Source organism: Homarus americanus, unplaced genomic scaffold (assembly GCF_018991925.1).
Source record: "Homarus americanus isolate GMGI-L3 unplaced genomic scaffold, GMGI_Hamer_2.0 scaffold26351, whole genome shotgun sequence".
In the NCBI taxonomy this organism is placed as follows: domain Eukaryota; kingdom Metazoa; phylum Arthropoda; class Malacostraca; order Decapoda; family Nephropidae; genus Homarus; species Homarus americanus.
The window spans coordinates 1,287,390-1,306,041 of NW_024724368.1; the positions used below are offsets into that span (position 1 = coordinate 1,287,390).

At 42.4% G+C, this 18,652-nt stretch overlaps 2 protein-coding genes across 2 annotated transcripts; one reads left to right on the plus strand and one right to left on the minus strand.

Annotated features, from left to right (window-relative positions):
• Window positions 1–523: 523 nt before the first annotated feature.
• Window positions 524–8,970, plus strand: LOC121864118. Its single transcript, XM_042363035.1, has 7 exons — window positions 524–616; window positions 1,691–1,755; window positions 5,092–5,257; window positions 5,406–5,491; window positions 5,772–5,973; window positions 6,165–6,340; window positions 7,238–8,970. The coding sequence occupies exons 1-7, from the start codon at window positions 547–549 to the stop codon at window positions 7,289–7,291; spliced, it is 819 nt and encodes a 272-aa protein (XP_042218969.1). The 5' UTR covers window positions 524–546; the 3' UTR covers window positions 7,292–8,970.
• A 545-nt stretch (window positions 8,971–9,515) lies between these two features.
• Window positions 9,516–16,364, minus strand: LOC121864117. The gene is made up of 7 exons (XM_042363034.1): window positions 16,250–16,364; window positions 13,064–13,128; window positions 11,939–12,104; window positions 11,705–11,790; window positions 11,225–11,426; window positions 10,858–11,033; window positions 9,516–9,749 (listed from the first exon to the last, which is right to left on the minus strand). Exons 1-7 carry the CDS (start codon window positions 16,317–16,319, stop codon window positions 9,696–9,698), a joined length of 819 nt encoding a protein of 272 aa, XP_042218968.1. The 5' UTR covers window positions 16,320–16,364; the 3' UTR covers window positions 9,516–9,695.
• Between the last annotated feature and the right edge of the window lie 2,288 nt (window positions 16,365–18,652).

Sequence of the window (18,652 nt, forward strand, 5' to 3'; positions counted from 1 at the left end):
GTCCAGAAACTATGCTTCAAAGAGAATATCTTGTATGCCTCGGTGTGAGCTTAGTTCACCTCGTTACCCCATGTGACGAATAACCACGAACAGTGCAATGATCAGAGAATCTTATGAATGTGTTCAACGATTGCAACGTGTGAGGGGAGGATCCCTAAATACAGAGTCAAGTGAAGTGGATATATCCAGCCATGAAAACACGACGCCCATCTCACCTGATCTCATCTCTCGCGACTCTACAGCTACTTGTGTCCAGTTCCCCTAAACTTTTTACAGAGAGTATTCTTCATACGAAATTTTAAGAATCTGATGCCAAATCTTAAATTACTTCTGAGTCCTTAGATAAGTTTGGAACGATAATAAAGTCTGAGAAGAACAGCCTTTGATTTCCCCAAATAATGATAATATAGGCTTTTAGGTGAAGATAAGGTACGAGAAGTTATCAGCAATGGGGTAGGTCGGTGTCCAGGTGGGTAGAAGGGTGGGGGTGCATGGGAAGATGTTTAATAAAGTGAAGTAAAGGAGAGGAGAGATAGTGAGACAGTTATGGCGAGCGAGAGCAGCCAGACCAGGATGGTGGGCACCTTGGTGTGCCTGATGGTGCTTCTGGTGCCAGGTACTCTCACCACATTTCTCGTGTCTTGACTCCATCCTCAAGTCTTGAGACATCCTCAACATGAGTGAACATCCCTGATCTGATAAATTGTGTATGTGGGGGAGATGAATAGCATGATTTCTCTAAGGGTATTTTTGTTGGAAATGGATGTTTTAATAATGCACGTTAGAGCTATAAATTAATATAATACGATGGGCGTCCACCATCCTGATGAGGATAATTAATTATGGGTATTATTTCTCTTGTTGCCACTACACTATCTCGGGAATTTTATAGTTGCAATCAGTAGTTTTGACAATTCTAAGACATTTTTCTTTAATGACATTTCTAGTGCAAATTATATGTTTAAGCAAGATATTGAAAATTTTATTATGTATGTTCGTACGTGGCAGTGCACACCCAGAACATCGAACTACGCAAAACATCGAATGACTGTGGAGCTCCCCAGTTAGGTTAAGTTAGTTTAGGTTTGATTAAGTTAGGCTAGATTAAGTTAGGTTAGGTTGGTTAGGGTTTTGTTTTTCTGATGGTTTTTGATGTGTTTTAAACACCTTTTACCTTGATTTTTTTTTAGAAAATCTCTAGATTCTGAGAGGGGAGGGATGCCTATCTCAGAAACTATAGATTTGCACCAGAAATGAAGTCCAATTCGTTCATAACACATCAAAAACAATCTGAAAAACATAGTTTCAACTTCGATTTCGTATAGTGGCAACAAGTAAAATTTTACCTAATTATGATGTGATCCTTTTTCGGGTTACCCAAGTGTGCGTTCTTGTTACAGGATCAGGTGATCCCTGTCACAAGTATGCAAGATTACCATCTGCCGCAGGTGTTTTAGGTGACCCCTGTCACACGTGTTTAGGTGACCCCTGCCACAGGTTAGGTGACCCCTAACACAGGTGCATTTGATGAAATTTTACCACAGGCGTCTTAGGTGACCCCTGCCCCAGTTGTTAGGTGATCCCTGACTTTCTGTGTTAGGGGACCCTTTACCACAAGTGTTTGAGGTGACCCATGCCACAAGTGCGTTAGTACTCCTGCTACAGGTATTAATGTCATTTACATCAACAGGTTTGGCCCAGAACTTCACACAGCTCGCCCACGACTATGCCCCCTACCTGCGCTTCGACCAAAAGGTGCGTGAATACTTTTGGAGTTCTTTTTAAGTTTTATTTTCTCATCTGCCTCTTTCCCTATAACAGTGTAATGCTAAGATGAGAAGTCGTAGATTAGATTCGATATTTAGTAACATAATGATATACTGATTGATTAATGGGCACTACTGTACAGTATTAGGCCGAGGGTTATGGATTTATTTGGCGAGGCTAGTCTATTAAGCATAGCCAAATCTCGATAAAGCAAGATCATGCAACAATTAAGCATTTAAGGCTTTGCAGGGCAGGTTTAACCCTCTGCGTGCCAGAGTTGACTGTGGCAACTTTGAAAATCAGTTGCATCGTAAACTGAAAAAGAAATTTTGTGCTAAGTTGATAGTAGGTTAGCTTGCATGTTGATAATGGTAAATGCTGTTGAATGCACATACTGCATTAGCCTTACACACCTGACTCGTAGATAGTAAACTATTCCGCTCCCCACCCTCCTATATGGCAGCGAGACATGGGCCACATGCAGGAGGCACATCAAGGCACTTGAAAACTTTCACCAACGTAGTCTACGTTCCATCATCCGAGTTCGCTGGGAAGACAAGAGAACAAATGCCAGTATTCTCGCTGACACCAACTATAGGAGCATCGAGGCTACCATTATCCATGAACAACTACGCTGGAGTGGCCATGTTACCCGCATGGACGAAAGTAGACTGCCAAAGCAGCTACTTTACAGTCACCTAACGAATAGTAAACGTAACGCTGGCGGCAACTGGAAAGGTATAAGGATAGTCTTAAGACAAACCTGAAAAAGTGTCAGATAGACCCCATCACCTGGGAGACGATTACTCCACACCGTAACGCTTGGGGGATCATCACATTAGAAGGTGTCAATACTTTCGAGTTAGCCCGATTGCATAACGAGGCAGACAAGCGCCAAAGCCGGAAAGACGCTGCCACCGCCCCTCCTGCACTAGATGTGCAACATCTGTGATCGATCCTGCCGGTCCCGTATCGGCCTCTTTAGTCACCTTAGAACTCACCAACCTAGATGACATCCTTAATAACTCATATCATTGTATCATAGCTGGATGATCGTCATACTCGATTCCGAGTGACAGTAAAGTAGTAGTTGTAAACTATACCGCTGAATCACTAAATTTTATTTTAACTTAATTGACTAATTACTGTAGGTAATGTTGCGTCATGCCTGGGGTTGGTTATGTTTGATATACGTTATGAGAAGCTGTCAATCTCAGAGCAAAGTACAGGTTCAGGGTTCATCGGGTTACTATGACGATTTAATCAGCTGAGTAATGTCACAGTGGCGTATATAGTGGGGGCATTCAGCCCTTACAAGAATACAGGCAGTGGATGGAAATCAACTATAATGTCCCCTTTTCAAGACTTGCCCCCCCCCCTTTTTACAATTATAATGTTTGTCAAATATTTTAATGCTCTTTGTTCTCCCCGTATTGTTGCTGGAAAATTTTATCAATATACTGCATTTTGGTTATAACACAACGGCAAAAGTAGAGAGAGATTTCGAACACAGGTTTGGATATGTTGTACCTTCTTCACAAGAATTCTCTCAGACCCCGTGGGAAGTGTCAGGTGTGAAGCTTTATCATTATCACATCCATATGAAAAGTATATTTTATCACTTATACCGAAGTTTGTTTTAAAGTATCATATACAAACCCTTGAGTGCGACTTATCACCCCTGAGTACTGTAACAAATCTAGTGTTCCCCAACCTTTTTAACACTGGGTCACAGTTCTCAGCACCTCTAAATCCTTTGGTCACATAAGTTGTCATCATAAAAGGATACATTTAATAGGAAAATCATACTTCTTTATGAGTGTACACTACAAGTATATTACAATAAGTTACATTTATCCAGAAAAATGGATCATTACATTTAAACTTGCAGTACAAAGTACAAAATAATAAACACTTACACATACAATTCATTGTGTAGCCACGCCTCATCACAAACTGCATATGGTATTGGATACTTTCAGTGTGATGTTTGTTGCTGGATAGTTGCAGCAAGAGAATTGAATAGTGGGGCGATATTTCTTATCGCTGCCACTCTCATGCACGCAAACAACATCGTCTCTCCGAGCCTCTGCCTTTTGTTGCTCATGATGGTGAGCAGATCTGAGAGTGCTTTACCAGCAATCATCTCATATGCGCAGGTTGCGGCTGTTGAAAAAGTCCTTCATTTCTGAGTTACAGTGGAGTTCGATCAGTGGGTCTTTTTCTTGGGTGGGCAGATTGCTGTCGTTCAAGTTTGAGATAAGGAACAGGTTTTCTTATCCGAGTATTCTTCTTTTCTTCCTCATTTGCAGGAGGAAAATAGTGGTTAAAATTCTGCTGGAGAACGGTGAGATGTTGGGACACAATTATCATCATTTTGTCGTCAATGACTTCATCCTTGGACTCTGCAATCACTTGCCCAAGCTCATCGAAGTCTGAAAAGTCCATTCCCATAACGCTTTTCTTCCACCCTGAAATGCTCAATTTGAATGCCTTAATTTTGTCATTGGAAGTGAACACACCTTGACCTGGCCCTTGAAGGGAGAGGTTCAACACATTGAGCTTGATGAATATATCACACAAGTAAGAAAGCTAAGCAACCCACTCCTCTTGCATGAAACAGAATGCATGCCTTCCTTAGTTGAAAGAGTCTCTTCAATTCAACTCCTCTTGATAGCCACGTGCCTCATATGCCTGTTGGGAAATCCGCCACTGCATGATTGACTTGTTCACTGATTTTTGTGGGTCACAATGTCGGTCAGTGTTGCTTCTGGGTCACAACACCTAATCACAGTAGTCTGTCGGGTCACACTAGTAAATGGTTTGGGTCACAGTACTGTGACCCGGGTCACAGGGTTGAGGAACACCGCTGTAACTTATCTCCATGAGTACAATTTATTAACGACTTGGTTATGACAAACGTTCTCTGACTTACACTCTTAAGTACGATTATTTAATATATAGATTGCCAGCTGAGTACAAAATATGGATTCCAGGATCTAACTCATTGAGCACGACCTGCTGTTGTATTGGGTGCCCTCATGTTGAAGTACCCCGGTGTCTTATCTAGCAAGGATATAATAGTAGAATGATTTATAAGTAAGTGGGTGTTATAATTTACCTTCAAGAGACCTAGTGAAATACTCTCCAATTGTTACAAAGAATGTGGTGCCTCAGCGACCGCGTTCTGTGATGACCCTACCTAGTAACCTGGAGAAGGGATGCCTAGTCTCGAGGTAACCTGGTCATATAGGCACCGGGCGTCACAATGAGGTAGTGTTACATCTGCTTGGGGTGACGTAACCGACTTGTATTTACCATCAGGAGGGCGACAGTGATCTCTGTTTCCCGCAAGACGCCGCCGAGTACTACGGGGCGCGGATGGTCGGAGACTGGGGAAGGAAGTGCAACACAGACTACAACTCGCTGGTCAACGGTGACGTTCCCACCTACTGGCACGCCCAGACCTGCGGTTTCCACCTCCACATAGGTCAGCGACATCTCTAATATTAACTGCTGAGGTACCGTTGTTTATTTTCCTCAATATATGTCATAGCAATGATAGTGAAGCTGAGGATGTGTGTGGTAGTAGGGAGGCGCCCGTGTCTTTTTGCCGAGTTTGTTCTTGTGTCCCGCAGCTTACTGGAACTTCTATGGCTATAACAACGACTGTGACTGCTGCTCCGGGGAGAGGAACGCCTGGTGGGAGTTTATCGTCATAAAGGTGAGTTTTTTTTTTTTCTGTGTTGCTGTGTTAGTCCTTGTAACGGTAGTTGACCTTGGAGCAACTGAGATTATTTTCGGGAAATAAACCTTGGTGTTGGAGATCTGGTGCGGTTTCTGTGTTTACCTGGTCAGGAAAATAAACTGTAGAAGTAAAGTGACTTTGGTGGACGGTCCAAACCCAGACTAAACACATGTAAGAGTCTTAAGCTTAAAGTTTGTTTGGAGGAGTAAATATATAAATTATCAGTAAGACATGATGTGACGCGGGCTGTCAACAGGTTCGTGATTGGGAACTCCTGCCGCACCTACATGAGGTGAGGTTTGGCCAGAAGTGGGGCTGGTACACGAGGATTCCCGGTCACTACGAGACCTACGACACCACTCATCCAGTGGCCTACGTGGGCAAGACCAACCACGGCACCTACCATGACGACGGTGGTACTGGCACCTGCTGCTACTACGAGGACTTCCGCAACACTGGTAACGCTCCCTCTTGAACCTCTTCCCTTGTTTATGTTCCGCAGTCACAAATTTTTTCCCAATTTGAGTAAACAACAAATACTTCATCTCTGAATGGTAGCAGATATTACGCCACGGTAGATACTAAACCCTTTTACAATATCTGGATATTACGAAGTATTTTTCAATATAATGTTGTAGTTGTGTCACAGGCAGCGCAAACAAGAACTTAAAGACGTGGATGAACCTGGTGGAGCTGCAGGAGGAGGGCGGGGAGGACTGGATGAGCGACCCCGGTACCGACTTGTGGAGTGGCATCCACGCACCCACCTTCAGGAGTGACTGGGACCTATGTAATCTCACCGGCTGTACTGGATCAATATTCCAGGTGAACCAATAATCATGTCTTAGGAAAAAATATACACTATGCTAGGAGTGTGTGTGTGTGTATGTGTGTGTGTGTGTGTGTGTGTGTGTGCCTGTGTAGACTTAATCTATACTAACATTACGGAAAATATCAGTTACAACTTATTTTGCCTGATCACAGAACATTACCATTTTCCTAAACCTTGATCCCGGGAATTCTGGACTTGACTTCCGTCATTCTTCCATCAAAAGTACAATGAGCAGATCATCAGCGCCATTCCAGTGACCAGAGACAACAGACAACCTCGCTAATATAAACGACACTTATGAATCAAACTTTGTTGTTATCCGGTAAGCAGAAATTAAGTCTGGGTGTGGAAAGAAACCGGATATTCTCTCGCCCGGTGACAAGCTAAGTTTTCTGGCATGCAATTGATCTAACCAGAATTAGCTCGCCACACCTTGGAATTACAATGCCGTACAGCCTACCTCCCGGGAGAATATAAGAGCCATCCGCTGACATGAGTGTGGCATAGTTTTCCTTCCTCTTTTTTTTCAGATGTAAAGTTATATTATCACAGAATCAAACAATTTTCTGACCTAATGACCCTGAAATATTAACATAAAAATACTAATATAATATACGCTGTCATTTATATTGTACAGACAGTATCTAGTCATCTACCCGTGTATATACTCATGGCCAGAAATAGGGTAGTAGTGTGGGTACAGTGTAGTAATGTATTTTCAAACGTAAACACTACATTTTTTACACACACACACACACACACACACACACCAACAATAATGTAATATCCACCACTGAACCCTTGATATAACCTCCCATAAATGATTACAGATTTGAAATTTTGGTGTACGAGAAATTACCTGTTAAGTAATAGTTTGCTTTCTACGGCAGGTGTGTGAGACGTGTGGCTGCCACAAGTGTGATATTGGAGAAGGACCCTTCTAGTTCGTTCACTCCATACCTGCCCCCCACACCATTGTTCTTCCCTTCACACCTGTGTTCCTCCTGTGTCAGTCGCACCTGTGCCTCCCCCAGTTGTATCCTCCACACCTACGATTCTCTACACTAGCGACCCTCAACGCCTGTGAATTGACGTCTAAAGCTAGGATTCCATTTACGCTGTAGCGGTAGCAGTAACGTTTGCGGCAAAAATAGACCACATTGAAATGTACACGGTTGTTTCCATTGCCACGGTTGCGTTAAGGATAGCGTTAGCATTATGCGTTTGCGGTACATGTCAATCGCTCCCTGTAGCGATTGAAAACGCAACAGCATGGAAACAGACTAGGGAATCCCACAGTTACGTCACTATCCCTGTGTTTGCTTTCTTTACCCAGCAAAATGCCTCTAGGAAAAAAAAAACAGTTTTCTGTCGAGGAGACTGAGAAGTTGATTGAACTTGTGCGCCAACATGAGTGTCTTTATGATGTAACTTCTGCACACCTACAAGGATGTACAACTGGCCCAAACTACAGGAAGAGCATCGCTGATATGGGAAGGGAAGATTTGGATGGTATCAACACTCATTCAAATAGCCTACACACACACACCATGCACGTTTATTGTTACTGGTACTCCACCCAGTACCTTACAGACTTAATAAAGCATGTATCCTTGTATGAAAAACAAATTAAGATATGACCAGGAATAATAGGTCATTTAGTATAGCCTATAGAGGGGTGTGTTCCTTCCCACGCATGGATTTTCAGATCTCCCCCCTGTAAGAGGATCTGCACACACACGTTAGACAACTTAATCAGTGTGATAATATGAGCGTAAAGGCAGCTGTGAAATTAAGAGACACCGAGGAATAATAGGTCACTCAGTATAGCCTAGTAAGTGACAGATGTAGTATTATAGATTTTCAGACTTCTCCCCTTCACAAGGTTCTCCCACACATCAGACAATGTATTTAGTAGTCAGTGTGACAATAAGTCAATCCAATAATTACCAAACATTTTTATTTCTTATCACCTGAGTATTGTAGGCTCCATATTTGGTCCTATTCAGAAGCAATCTATGAACCCACCATCTATGTTTCCTTGTCCGTTTTTCCACGCATCGTAGTTTCGATGCACTGAGAGCCATTTTCCCTGTCCTGTTCCCGCTAACAGAAAGACAGCTGCATGCAAATGGAAACGGGTGTCCGTTTTTCAGGGCAATTTAACGCAAACGCATATATGGAATCCTAGCTTAAGTATGTGGGTACTTCAACAGACCACTAAGGAGCGGGGAGAGGAGGGGTGATGGGGTGATGTGCCTTAACATCTCAGAGTATAACAGTTATTATATTTATACGAATATTTAAAGAGTATACACTACATCCAGCAGAAAATGTGAACTTTTGCTTAGGACTACTTGAAATTTTGTTTTTGTAGATTTTTTTATGCGTTTCATAAGTAAATTTATATTCTGAAGCGATTTAATATGGACAATAATAAAACTGTTAATTGTCCTGGAGTTTACTACGCAATTCAAATCACGATTATTTGGGCAATAATGAGTTTTTCAAATCCAAATTAATGCTGTTGAATTCACAGTTGAAACAGAGACAACAGACTGGAAAAATGCTTGTGTATATCTTGTCATTGTCAATATAATAATAAATAAAGAATAACTGATAACATTGTTTTATTATCTTAAACTAGATGAACAAAAGAATGAGTGGGACAAGCGTTGTGGGGTCGTTAGAGAATACTATACAGAAAATCGCTAAGACACCAATATCTGGTACACGTTTTTAAAATGAACTACAAAACTTCTGCACTGCTGTGAACTGATGTGGAAGCCAGGGTTGGGACTCACGTATGGTCGTACGATGTATATTTCTTGTATCTGGAGAAGTAACAATGCGCCTAACTTAATTAACTTTATCTACCCTAACAGTATCCAAAAATATTGTATCATCAAAACTGTACTGAGACCACCGTGATTACATCAAGAGTCCCTGAACGTGACCTCTACCCCAAGAATTGGATCCTGTTTTTAGTCCTTGCTATACCCTACCCAACACCGTCATTGTCACCATGAAACTCATGATGTTATCCTCCACAATTTGCTGACCATGCCATTGCCACTACTGAGCGTTCGTTCAGCACTTCACCTACATACAGGTGACTGATCAACGACTCACCAGCCTCACACACACAGGAAAAAGGAAATATCGAAGCACCTTAGCTTTTGTCTTTATACAAGACATCTTCAGAAGCAACTGAATTTACATGTGAGACACATGGTAGTTATAATAGAGATTACAGACGCTCAATGGCACATGTCATGTAAAGAAACATTTGTGGGAGACCTGATTGTGAAGTTTACAGGTATGGAGGGCCGCTGGTGTGATGTTACACTAGAAGTGATCGTCTCCAGTGTCACTCTTGTGGCAGCCACACGTCCCACACAGCTGCCAAGGGAGATATAGAGCATTATATAAAGCTTCACTTAGACATCAAGATTTTTCTTTACCTTGTTATGGCGATGTGTGTTGTTTTCAGAAATCAGGAAAACATATATCAACTGTGCGAAAGGAAATGTCATTTAAAGGTCAAAATGATGTAAAACAATTTTTTGATGAATATATTAATGATTTAAGGGGGCGCCGGTGGTAGAAGCGGTACCGCTCTTGCCTCGCAAGCAAGATTGTAGTGGATACTCTCCCCTACAAACTGACAAGCTTAGCCGAATACCATAGCGACAGAGTTCAGCCAACCGGCGAGGTTCTAATGGGGGGGGGTCGCCACCTGCGACGCTTGCATCCGGTCTTACTTCCGGTGGCCGAGTATATAAGCTCTCAGTCTCGCCATTGAAGTCCATTCTAGTTACAGCCCTGCAACACGCAACACCTCCTCTGAGCAAGCTCCTCGCTGACCAGCTCTCTCTCTCTTTTCCACGCTCCCGCACCAACAAGACCTCTCAACGAGCTCCTCATCCAACACCTCCTCTCAGCAAGCTCCTAGCCACGCAGCAACTTCCCAGCACCAAACTGCACTGCACATTCAATGCATTTATATACAGAAAACGCATTGTCAGTTTCCTTTCTCCAACCCATCCTGAGTGTGAGACCACATCACGAAACCCCACAATGTCACGGGTTCGATTCCCGGGCCGGTGGAAAGTTGTTTGGACATACTTCCTAGACCCAATTGGTCCCTGTTCACCTAGCAGTAAAGTAGGTACCTGTTGTAAATCGAAAGTTGCGAATTCGTATTCAGGGAAAGTTGTTGGAGCTTCCAATAACTTGATGACAAAAACGATTGACTCTTCAGGCTTCTACGCCCTTGACCCTTCAGGCTTCTACGCCCTTAACTCATGAGACATAAAGGCAAGCATGAACTTAGCATGCTTCCCTGTTGGGCACTGTAAACGCTTCTGCGCTTCACCTTACACAGGATGTAGGGGGGTGCCCAATAATAAAAAATATGATTTAAATCCTAACAAGACAACAGCTTATTTTAAACATTCTAATCAGGGTGGACACATTTATCTTTTTCAAGACATGATGGTTGGTTTACCTGGAGTATTGATCCAGTACAGCCGGTGAGATTACATAGGTCCCAGTCACTCCTGAAGGTGGGTACCTGGATGCCACTCCACAAGTCGGTACCGGGGTCGCTCATCCAATCCTCCCCGCCCTCCTCCTGCAGCTCCACCAGGTTCATCCACGTCTTTAAGTTCTTGTTTGCGCTGCCTGTGACACAACTACAACATTATATTGAAAAATACTTCGTAATATCCAGATATTGTATAAGGGTTTAGTATCTAACGTGGCGTAATATCTGCTACCATTCAGAGATGAAGTATTTGTTGTTTACTCAAATTGGGAAGAAATTTGTGACTGCGGAACATAAACATGGGAAGAGGTTCAAGAGGGAGCGTTACCAGTGTTGCGGAAGTCCTCGTAGTAGCAGCAGGTGCCAGTACCACCGTCGTCATGGTAGGTGCCGTGGTTGGTCTTGCCCACGTAGGCCACTGGATGAGTGGTGTCGTAGGTCTCGTAGTGACCGGGAATCCTCGTGTACCAGCCCCACTTCTGGCCAAACCTCACCTCATGTAGGTGCGGCAGGAGTTCCCAATCACGAACCTGTTGACAGCCCGCGTCACATCATGTCTTACTGATAATCAATATATTTACTCCTCCAAAAAAACTTTAAGCTCAAGACTCTTACATGTGTTTAGTCTGGGTTCGGACCGTCCACCAAAGTCACTTGATTTCTACAGTTTATTTCCGTGACCAGTTAAACACAGAAACCGCACCAGATCTCCAACACCAAGGTTAATTTTCCCCCAAATAATCTCAGTTGCTCCAAGGTCAACTAACCGTTACAAGGACTAACACAGTAACACAGAAAAAAAACTCACCTTGATGACGATAAACTCCCACCAGGCGTTCCTCTCCCCGGAGCAGCAGTCACAGTCGTGGTTATAGCCATAGAAGTTCCAGTAAGCTGCGGGACACAAGAACAAACTCGGCAAAAAGACACGGGCGCCTCCCTACTACCACACACATCCTCAGCTTCACTATCATTGCTATGACATATATTGAGGAAAATAAACAACGGTATATCAACAGTTAATATTAGAGATGTCGCTGACCTATGTGGAGGTGGTAACCGCAGGTCTGGGCGTGCCAGTAGGTGGGAACGTCACCGTTGACCAGCGAGTTGTAGTCTGTGTTGCACTTCCTTCCCCAGTCTCCAACCAACCGCGCCCCGTAGTACTCGGCGGCGTCTTGCGGGAAACAGAGATTACTGTTGCCCTCCTGATGGTTCAACACACAGCAGTTAGGTCACGCCAGGCAGCTGTGACACCACCACTCCAAGTTATAATGACACACAATACCACTATCAAAGAAGTTCACTACAGCACCTTGACACTACATAAGCACTAAATCCAAATGTTTCATCAAAATGTTAACTTTTGGGTCCGGATAAGTGCCTCCTAGCCTGGACAAAACCCCTTCAGTTAAAGTGGAAATTTGGGCAAAAGTCCCTCATGTATGGTGCAAAATAGATTATGTTGTGTTGTGTTATGTCATGTTATGTTATGTTTGTTAGGTTAGGTATTTTAGTTTAATGACATAATATATGTAATATTTTACATGTCAGAGAAATGTTCATAAACTGTAAATAATAAAGAATAAAAATAATGATTAAATTTTTTTTTGTCCTAGGGGGCTTTTGTCCAAGGGGGTTTTGTCCAAAGGGCTTTTATCCAAGGAGGCTTTTGTCTGGGGGGCTTTTGTCCTACACTCATTATCTTTCTGTCAATACAGGGACTCAGGCCTTCGTTAGGTATGTTATTTGGTTTTAATCAAGCAAGGTTTAAATTTTGTTTATGTTTGTATTCACATGTTGAATTCCCATCGTAATGTCGACACTTGAGAAAGTATTTGTTAGACCTCCAGATGTTCCCAAGGTTATCACACACACACACACACACACACGCGCTGTTGGAGGGGTGGGGGGGGTGAGGGGTGGGAGGGAGGGGGGGTTGACAGTTGCTGCTCCAAATAACTCTGGAAAAATTATTACGTTTGAAGTTATATCTATTGGGGACGTAATAAAAAAATCTTACCTCTCGCGATAAACTTAGTCACAGAAAATTTAATGTTTTAAGAATGATGATTGCAGCTCGTGTTAGAATAAAGTTTTATCCTATTTGATACTCTCAATGTCACTTCAGATATTTCAAGGTCACAGTACAAGAATATTCCCTCACCTTTTGGTCGAAGCGCAGGTAGGGGGCATAGTCATGGGCGAACTGTGTGAAGTCCTGGGCCAAACCTGTTGATGTAGGGGACATTAGTACATATAGCAAAAGTACTTGTACTGACATGTCTGTGACAGGGGCCACCTGACACTCCTCTGGCAGGGGCCACCTGACACTCCTCTGGCAGGGGTCACATCACACACTTCTGGTAGAGATCACCTGATACATCTGTGGCAGGGGTCACCTGACACACATCTGGCAGAGGTCACCTGACACACATGTGGCAGGGGTCACCTGACACACCTGTGGCAGGGGTCACCTGACACTCCTCTGGCAGGGGTCACCTGACACTCCTCTGGCAGGGGTCACCTGACACACCTCTGGCAGAGGTCACCTGACACACATGTGGCAGGGGTCACCTGACACACCTGTGGCAGGGGCCACCTGACACTCCTCTGGCACGGGTCACATCACACACTTCTGGAAGAGATCACCTGATACATCTGTGGCAGGGGTCACCTGACACACCTCTGACAGAGGTCACCTGACATACATGTGGCAGGGGTCACCTGACACACCTGTGGCAGGGGTCACCTGACACCTATGGGGTATGGCATGGGTAACCTAACACAGCTGGGGTGGGGTCACATTATACACAGGTAACGAGAACGAACACTTGGATCGCCTGTAAGAGGGGGAACCCGCCACAAATATTCTCAAGATGGTAGACGCCTGATAAAGATATGACAGTACTAGAGGTCGTGTACTCCCACCAAGATACGTCCATTGCATTTGTGATATGCATTTACACCAAGCGAAACAAACATATGTATAATACAACATAGTCCATTAAACGAAATAATCAAAGATGAATTACATATTCTCCCCCAAATACACAATTCAACATGGCAAAGATATTCACTCGTGCAGAGAATGTTCCCATACATGAAGATGGCGAGTTAAGTAAGAAAGGCGTACCTCCCACCCAAACTGGGAATCACCCTCAACAGCACCAGTCATCTTAATTCTGTTCGTTGTAGCACTTGTGAATACGTTACCCCCCACTAGTATAATTTTCTTTGACCTTCCCTTTTCACACCTCAGTGACCCTGAGTTTTTGCTGTTCCTTAATCAGTACCAATATTCCTACACTGATGATGTCGTTCCCTTAGATGTACTGGGCCGTATGTGTTACGGCGCGTAACACATGGTGTCGACACAATACCCCCTTATATTGACTCGGATGCCTTTCTACAAAACTCACAGTGTTATACCAACCCCAACTGTAACTATTACTTTCCTGACTCTCCTGATTTTAGCTCTATTCTCCCACTGCCTTATTCCTCCTTAATTAGCCATAACACCAACAGTATTCCCCTTCACTTAGATACCTTTGTAGGTCAACGTATATTTTTTTGCCCACAAATTTGATGTACTTGGGTTCTGTGAGACCAAACTCACAAACGATATTAAACATTTGTATAATATTCCTAATTATACCAGACACTGCGTCAATACGTCACAACACTTCTGTAAGAGATGATTTAAAAGTTCAGGGGGAGTGCATGGGGAGTGTTTTCACTGAATTTCGTGACGACTCATGAAATATCCTAGTAGGAATAATCTACAGAAGACCCCGCACTAATGTAAGGAACTTTCTTGACAAATTATCGGAGTTATCTCAATCATAAGTTCAGAGAGGAAACTTTGCTACGTTACAGGAGATTTCAACCTTGATTTACAAAATCCTAGACGGACACCTCAGTAATAGACCTTCTTGCTACCTGTCATTCTAAGCTCTTCTTCAACAATATAACCAAACCCACTAGAGTAACTGCCACCTCTGCCAACTCATTCGCAGACGATAGTAATCTCTATGCCAGCAACACAGATCTCCATTCCTTGACGAGAACTATGAACACTGAATTGACTAACGTCAGGACCTGGTAATACGTAATAAACTGACCTTAAACCTCGAAAAAACCCACTACACGATCTTTCACAGAAGGAAAACTTTCCCCCAGATTTGGATCCATGTACTTTGGTAATACAGTCCTCAAACGTGAACAAAATACTAAATTCCTTGGGACTATTGTTAATGAGAAACTAAGCTGGAGAAACCACAAACAAGCCATTCACAGTAAAGTCAATAAATAGTGCGGTATCATGTATCACACTCGACAGTTACTCTTACAGCAATGAAAGAAATCTATTATGATCTTGTTTACCATCACTTGATGCACTGTCACATACTATGGGGGGCCTCTGGTTCTACAAAAACACAACCCCTGATTACTGCACAGGAGAGAGTTGTGCGGACAATGACCTACTTGAAAAAAATTATCACACTAACGAACAATTTGCTAAATAGAAAATTTTTTAAATTAGAAAATATTGACACAACTGTTGTGCCCTCTTTGTTTACAAATCTGTCAATCACTTGATTGACAATAATTATTTCCAGTTCCTGAAAAATCAGAGATACAACTTAAGACACCCAGAGCTACTAAGACCAACCCCCATGCGCTCCTCTCAGTCCCAGACCTCCATAAAATATCATGGTGTGAAGGTGTGGAACAACTTACTCCCACCCATCCGAGCAAAGACTACGTTCCCTTCCTTTAAATCATCTCTAAAAAAATAACTATTGTCTGAGTATTGATATTTTTGTAATACTACTTCATATTCTTACCTTTATTGTACCACCAAAAACATTACATCATAAATTGTCATGTAGATAGATAGAAATTACCATTACAATAATTATATTTGCCGACAAAGCATGATACTGACAGCTTCTGTCCATTTGTTTCATCTTAATACAACCCATGTTGTATAATATCAACTCCACTGTAAAATATGCATATCCTTATTCTATTTTATTTTTTAATTTGTATTATAAAATAAAAATAAATAAATTAAGTAAATAAATAACGAAGTGATAACCGTGGTAACGTCCTGATATGTTCTTACTACCACCATGTTACGTGTACTGTTCCAGATGATATTAAATGTAACATAATACTTCCTTGAGATAAATGTACAGTACAGTATGTATCAGGTGCCTTCAAGAGAGCTCAAGCCCTCAACTGGCTCAGCCATGCCAATATTGTTATTATTATCGACTGTGTATCTGTATTTTTTCTGGCTAAATAAACTGTTTAAATATCATTACGAGAAATGTGGCGAGAGTACCTGGCGCCAGCAGCACCATCAGGCACGCTAAGCTGCCCACCATCCTGGTCTGGCTGCCCTCGCTCGCCATGACTGCCTCCTCACTGGCTCGCCCGTTTTCCCACTGATTGGCTCTAACTCCAGCTACCTTTTTATACAATGACCCACAATCGCTATTATCACACATCCACCCAATTTTACCCCCAAGCTGAGTCAATATCTCGTCATCAAACTATTTAAGTTATGGACACAGAAGGCAAACGTTCTCCTCTTTGGTAGTTCTGTAATAGAACTGGTATTCCCTCTCAGTAATGGTCACAACATATCAAAACCAACATCAACAGAAGTCTCATGAATCATAAGCGCTTAATATATAATACATGTATACCCAAGAGTCCACTATCTTTTATAAGTAGAGCGCCTGTTTCTTACATAGAAGAGCAAGGGCCGATTTAATAGAAGTTTATAAGTACAGTAAAGTACCATACCTTAAAGTACATTACTCAAATGTAGTGGAGTTACCCCACTAGAGGTCACAGCGGCATGTCAAATAAACCAACAATACAGAAAACTGCTAGAGACATGTTGCGTCTCTGTAACAAAGCGTGTTTGGCATTCGGGCCTTCGTTGCAGAAGGATCTCTGTGAGCTCCAGGAATGGTCGAAGAAATGGCTGCTGAGATTCAATGTCACGAAGTGTAAGAGAATGAACCTGAGGCGTACCAACGGTAAGGGGGCGTATCATATGTCCCAACTGGATGAAGAAACTGCATTATTTGAGACTGAATGTGAGAAAGATCTAGGTGTGCATTTTGACAATGAGCTGACGTTCTCGGGCCATTGAGACTGAATGTGAGAAAGATCTAGGTGTGCATGTTGACAATGAGCTGACGTTCTCGGGCCATTGCGAGAAGAAGGTAAATCAGTCAAATAATTTATTGGGTCTTATAAGAAGGTCGTTCAGATATCTAGACGGTCCGTCCCTCGCAACGATCTTCAAGCGTAAAGTGTTTCCCCATCTGGAGTACTGTCACCCCGTCTGGTCCCCGAGATATGCTAGGGACTGTCAGTTGGTTGAAAATGCTGTACTCAAGCGCCAGCTGACCGGTTTTCCAGTAGGAGAGACAATGTTATTTGTAATCATGTTGAGAAGGACTTTTGTACTAAAAATAAGGGTTTTGTAGATCATATAGAAAAAAGAAAACGCGAGGAAAGGGACAGAGAGAAGAATATTCAGTGTCTCAGCAATAGTGGTGACATGCAGGCAGTGGAGAAGCAATACGAGCGCCTGGGGTGCATGAAATATTTATTTTTTCTTAACCGTAATGATAAAATAAGGAAACAAGAGACAGCGAACGACGGTGTATGGAAAATATCCGCTATGTTGGGATCCAGACCAGCGAGAATCCCTCATCCTAGATATTTGGGAACAACAGTTAATGCTGGGCTTCTATTTGGCAAAGGAACATCATAGTTCTTCAGTCACTATGAAAATTTATAATTAATATATAATGGAAACAAATCCACCTAATTGGCTGGACTGTTAACAGTACAGTAAAATAGTAATGTTTGAGGACTATACCTGGTTGTTATCACGAAGCTGTATGTACAATGTAAGACAAAAGTCGTGTCGTGAAATTTGGTGTAAACATATGCTGAAGGGCTAAAGCTTTTGGTCCGCTCTGCCTTGTGGTGGGGCTCTCATAATGTTTCACGAGTTATATTTAATCTTCGGACAAAACCACGACACTACTTTTGTCTTTGATTGTACACAACACTGGTAGTGAAACAACCTATTAATAATATGTAACATTCTCAACATATCACTTTGTATCGGAGAAGTTATTGATTACAAACTGTATAAATTAGGAAAGTTAATTACCTTTTCCTTGGCGTTTCCATACAGCGCTTCCACTGTACCGGCAACCTTTTGTCTCCTATTCAACCCACATCATCAACTCCCCACTTGGCCAAGCAAGAAAGATAATAGGTTGTGAAACTTGGAGGTTAAGCTTCCTTAGTTGGTGGTAAATTGAATTATTTCCGCAGTGAAGGTCTGTTCCTGCCTTCATTACCGCCGCTTTGGAACTGTCCCTTCCCTGTCCGTCTCGACCTGACGATAGATAGTTCGAATCTGCCTCACAATGTCAGACCACATATTCGGTACAGGATCAACCAGTGTATTTGTTTACTAATTTTTATAAATGCGACTCTATACTTCATGGAAAATATATTCATCTATTTAGATGAAACAAATTTTAAAATTCACAAGAATCCTGTAGTAAGGAGAAGCATTTGTTTTTAAGTATGATGTACAGTAGCACCACTACCATAAAGTTTCGGTTATAAATCTGACAAGATGGGTGCCTGGAATTGAGAGGCTTATGGCTTAAAACTGGAACGCGGTGATTCGCGGTCGGTAATC

Excerpts from the sequence above, each read along its gene's own strand:
- LOC121864117 (XM_042363034.1), bottom strand. The coding sequence starts at position 16,319 with ATGGCGAGCGAGGGCAGCCAGACCAGGATGGTGGGCAGCTTAGCGTGC. Across the intron at positions 12,105-13,063 it reads ACCTGCGCTTCGACCAAAAG|GAGGGCAACAGTAATCTCTG; the intron begins GTGAGGGAATAT and ends TTGAACCATCAG. Across the intron at positions 11,034-11,224 it reads CGAGGACTTCCGCAACACTG|GCAGCGCAAACAAGAACTTA; the intron begins GTAACGCTCCCT and ends GTTGTGTCACAG.
- LOC121864118 (XM_042363035.1), top strand. The coding sequence starts at position 547 with ATGGCGAGCGAGAGCAGCCAGACCAGGATGGTGGGCACCTTGGTGTGC. Across the intron at positions 5,492-5,771 it reads GGGAGTTTATCGTCATAAAG|GTTCGTGATTGGGAACTCCT; the intron begins GTGAGTTTTTTT and ends GGCTGTCAACAG. Across the intron at positions 5,974-6,164 it reads CGAGGACTTCCGCAACACTG|GCAGCGCAAACAAGAACTTA; the intron begins GTAACGCTCCCT and ends GTTGTGTCACAG.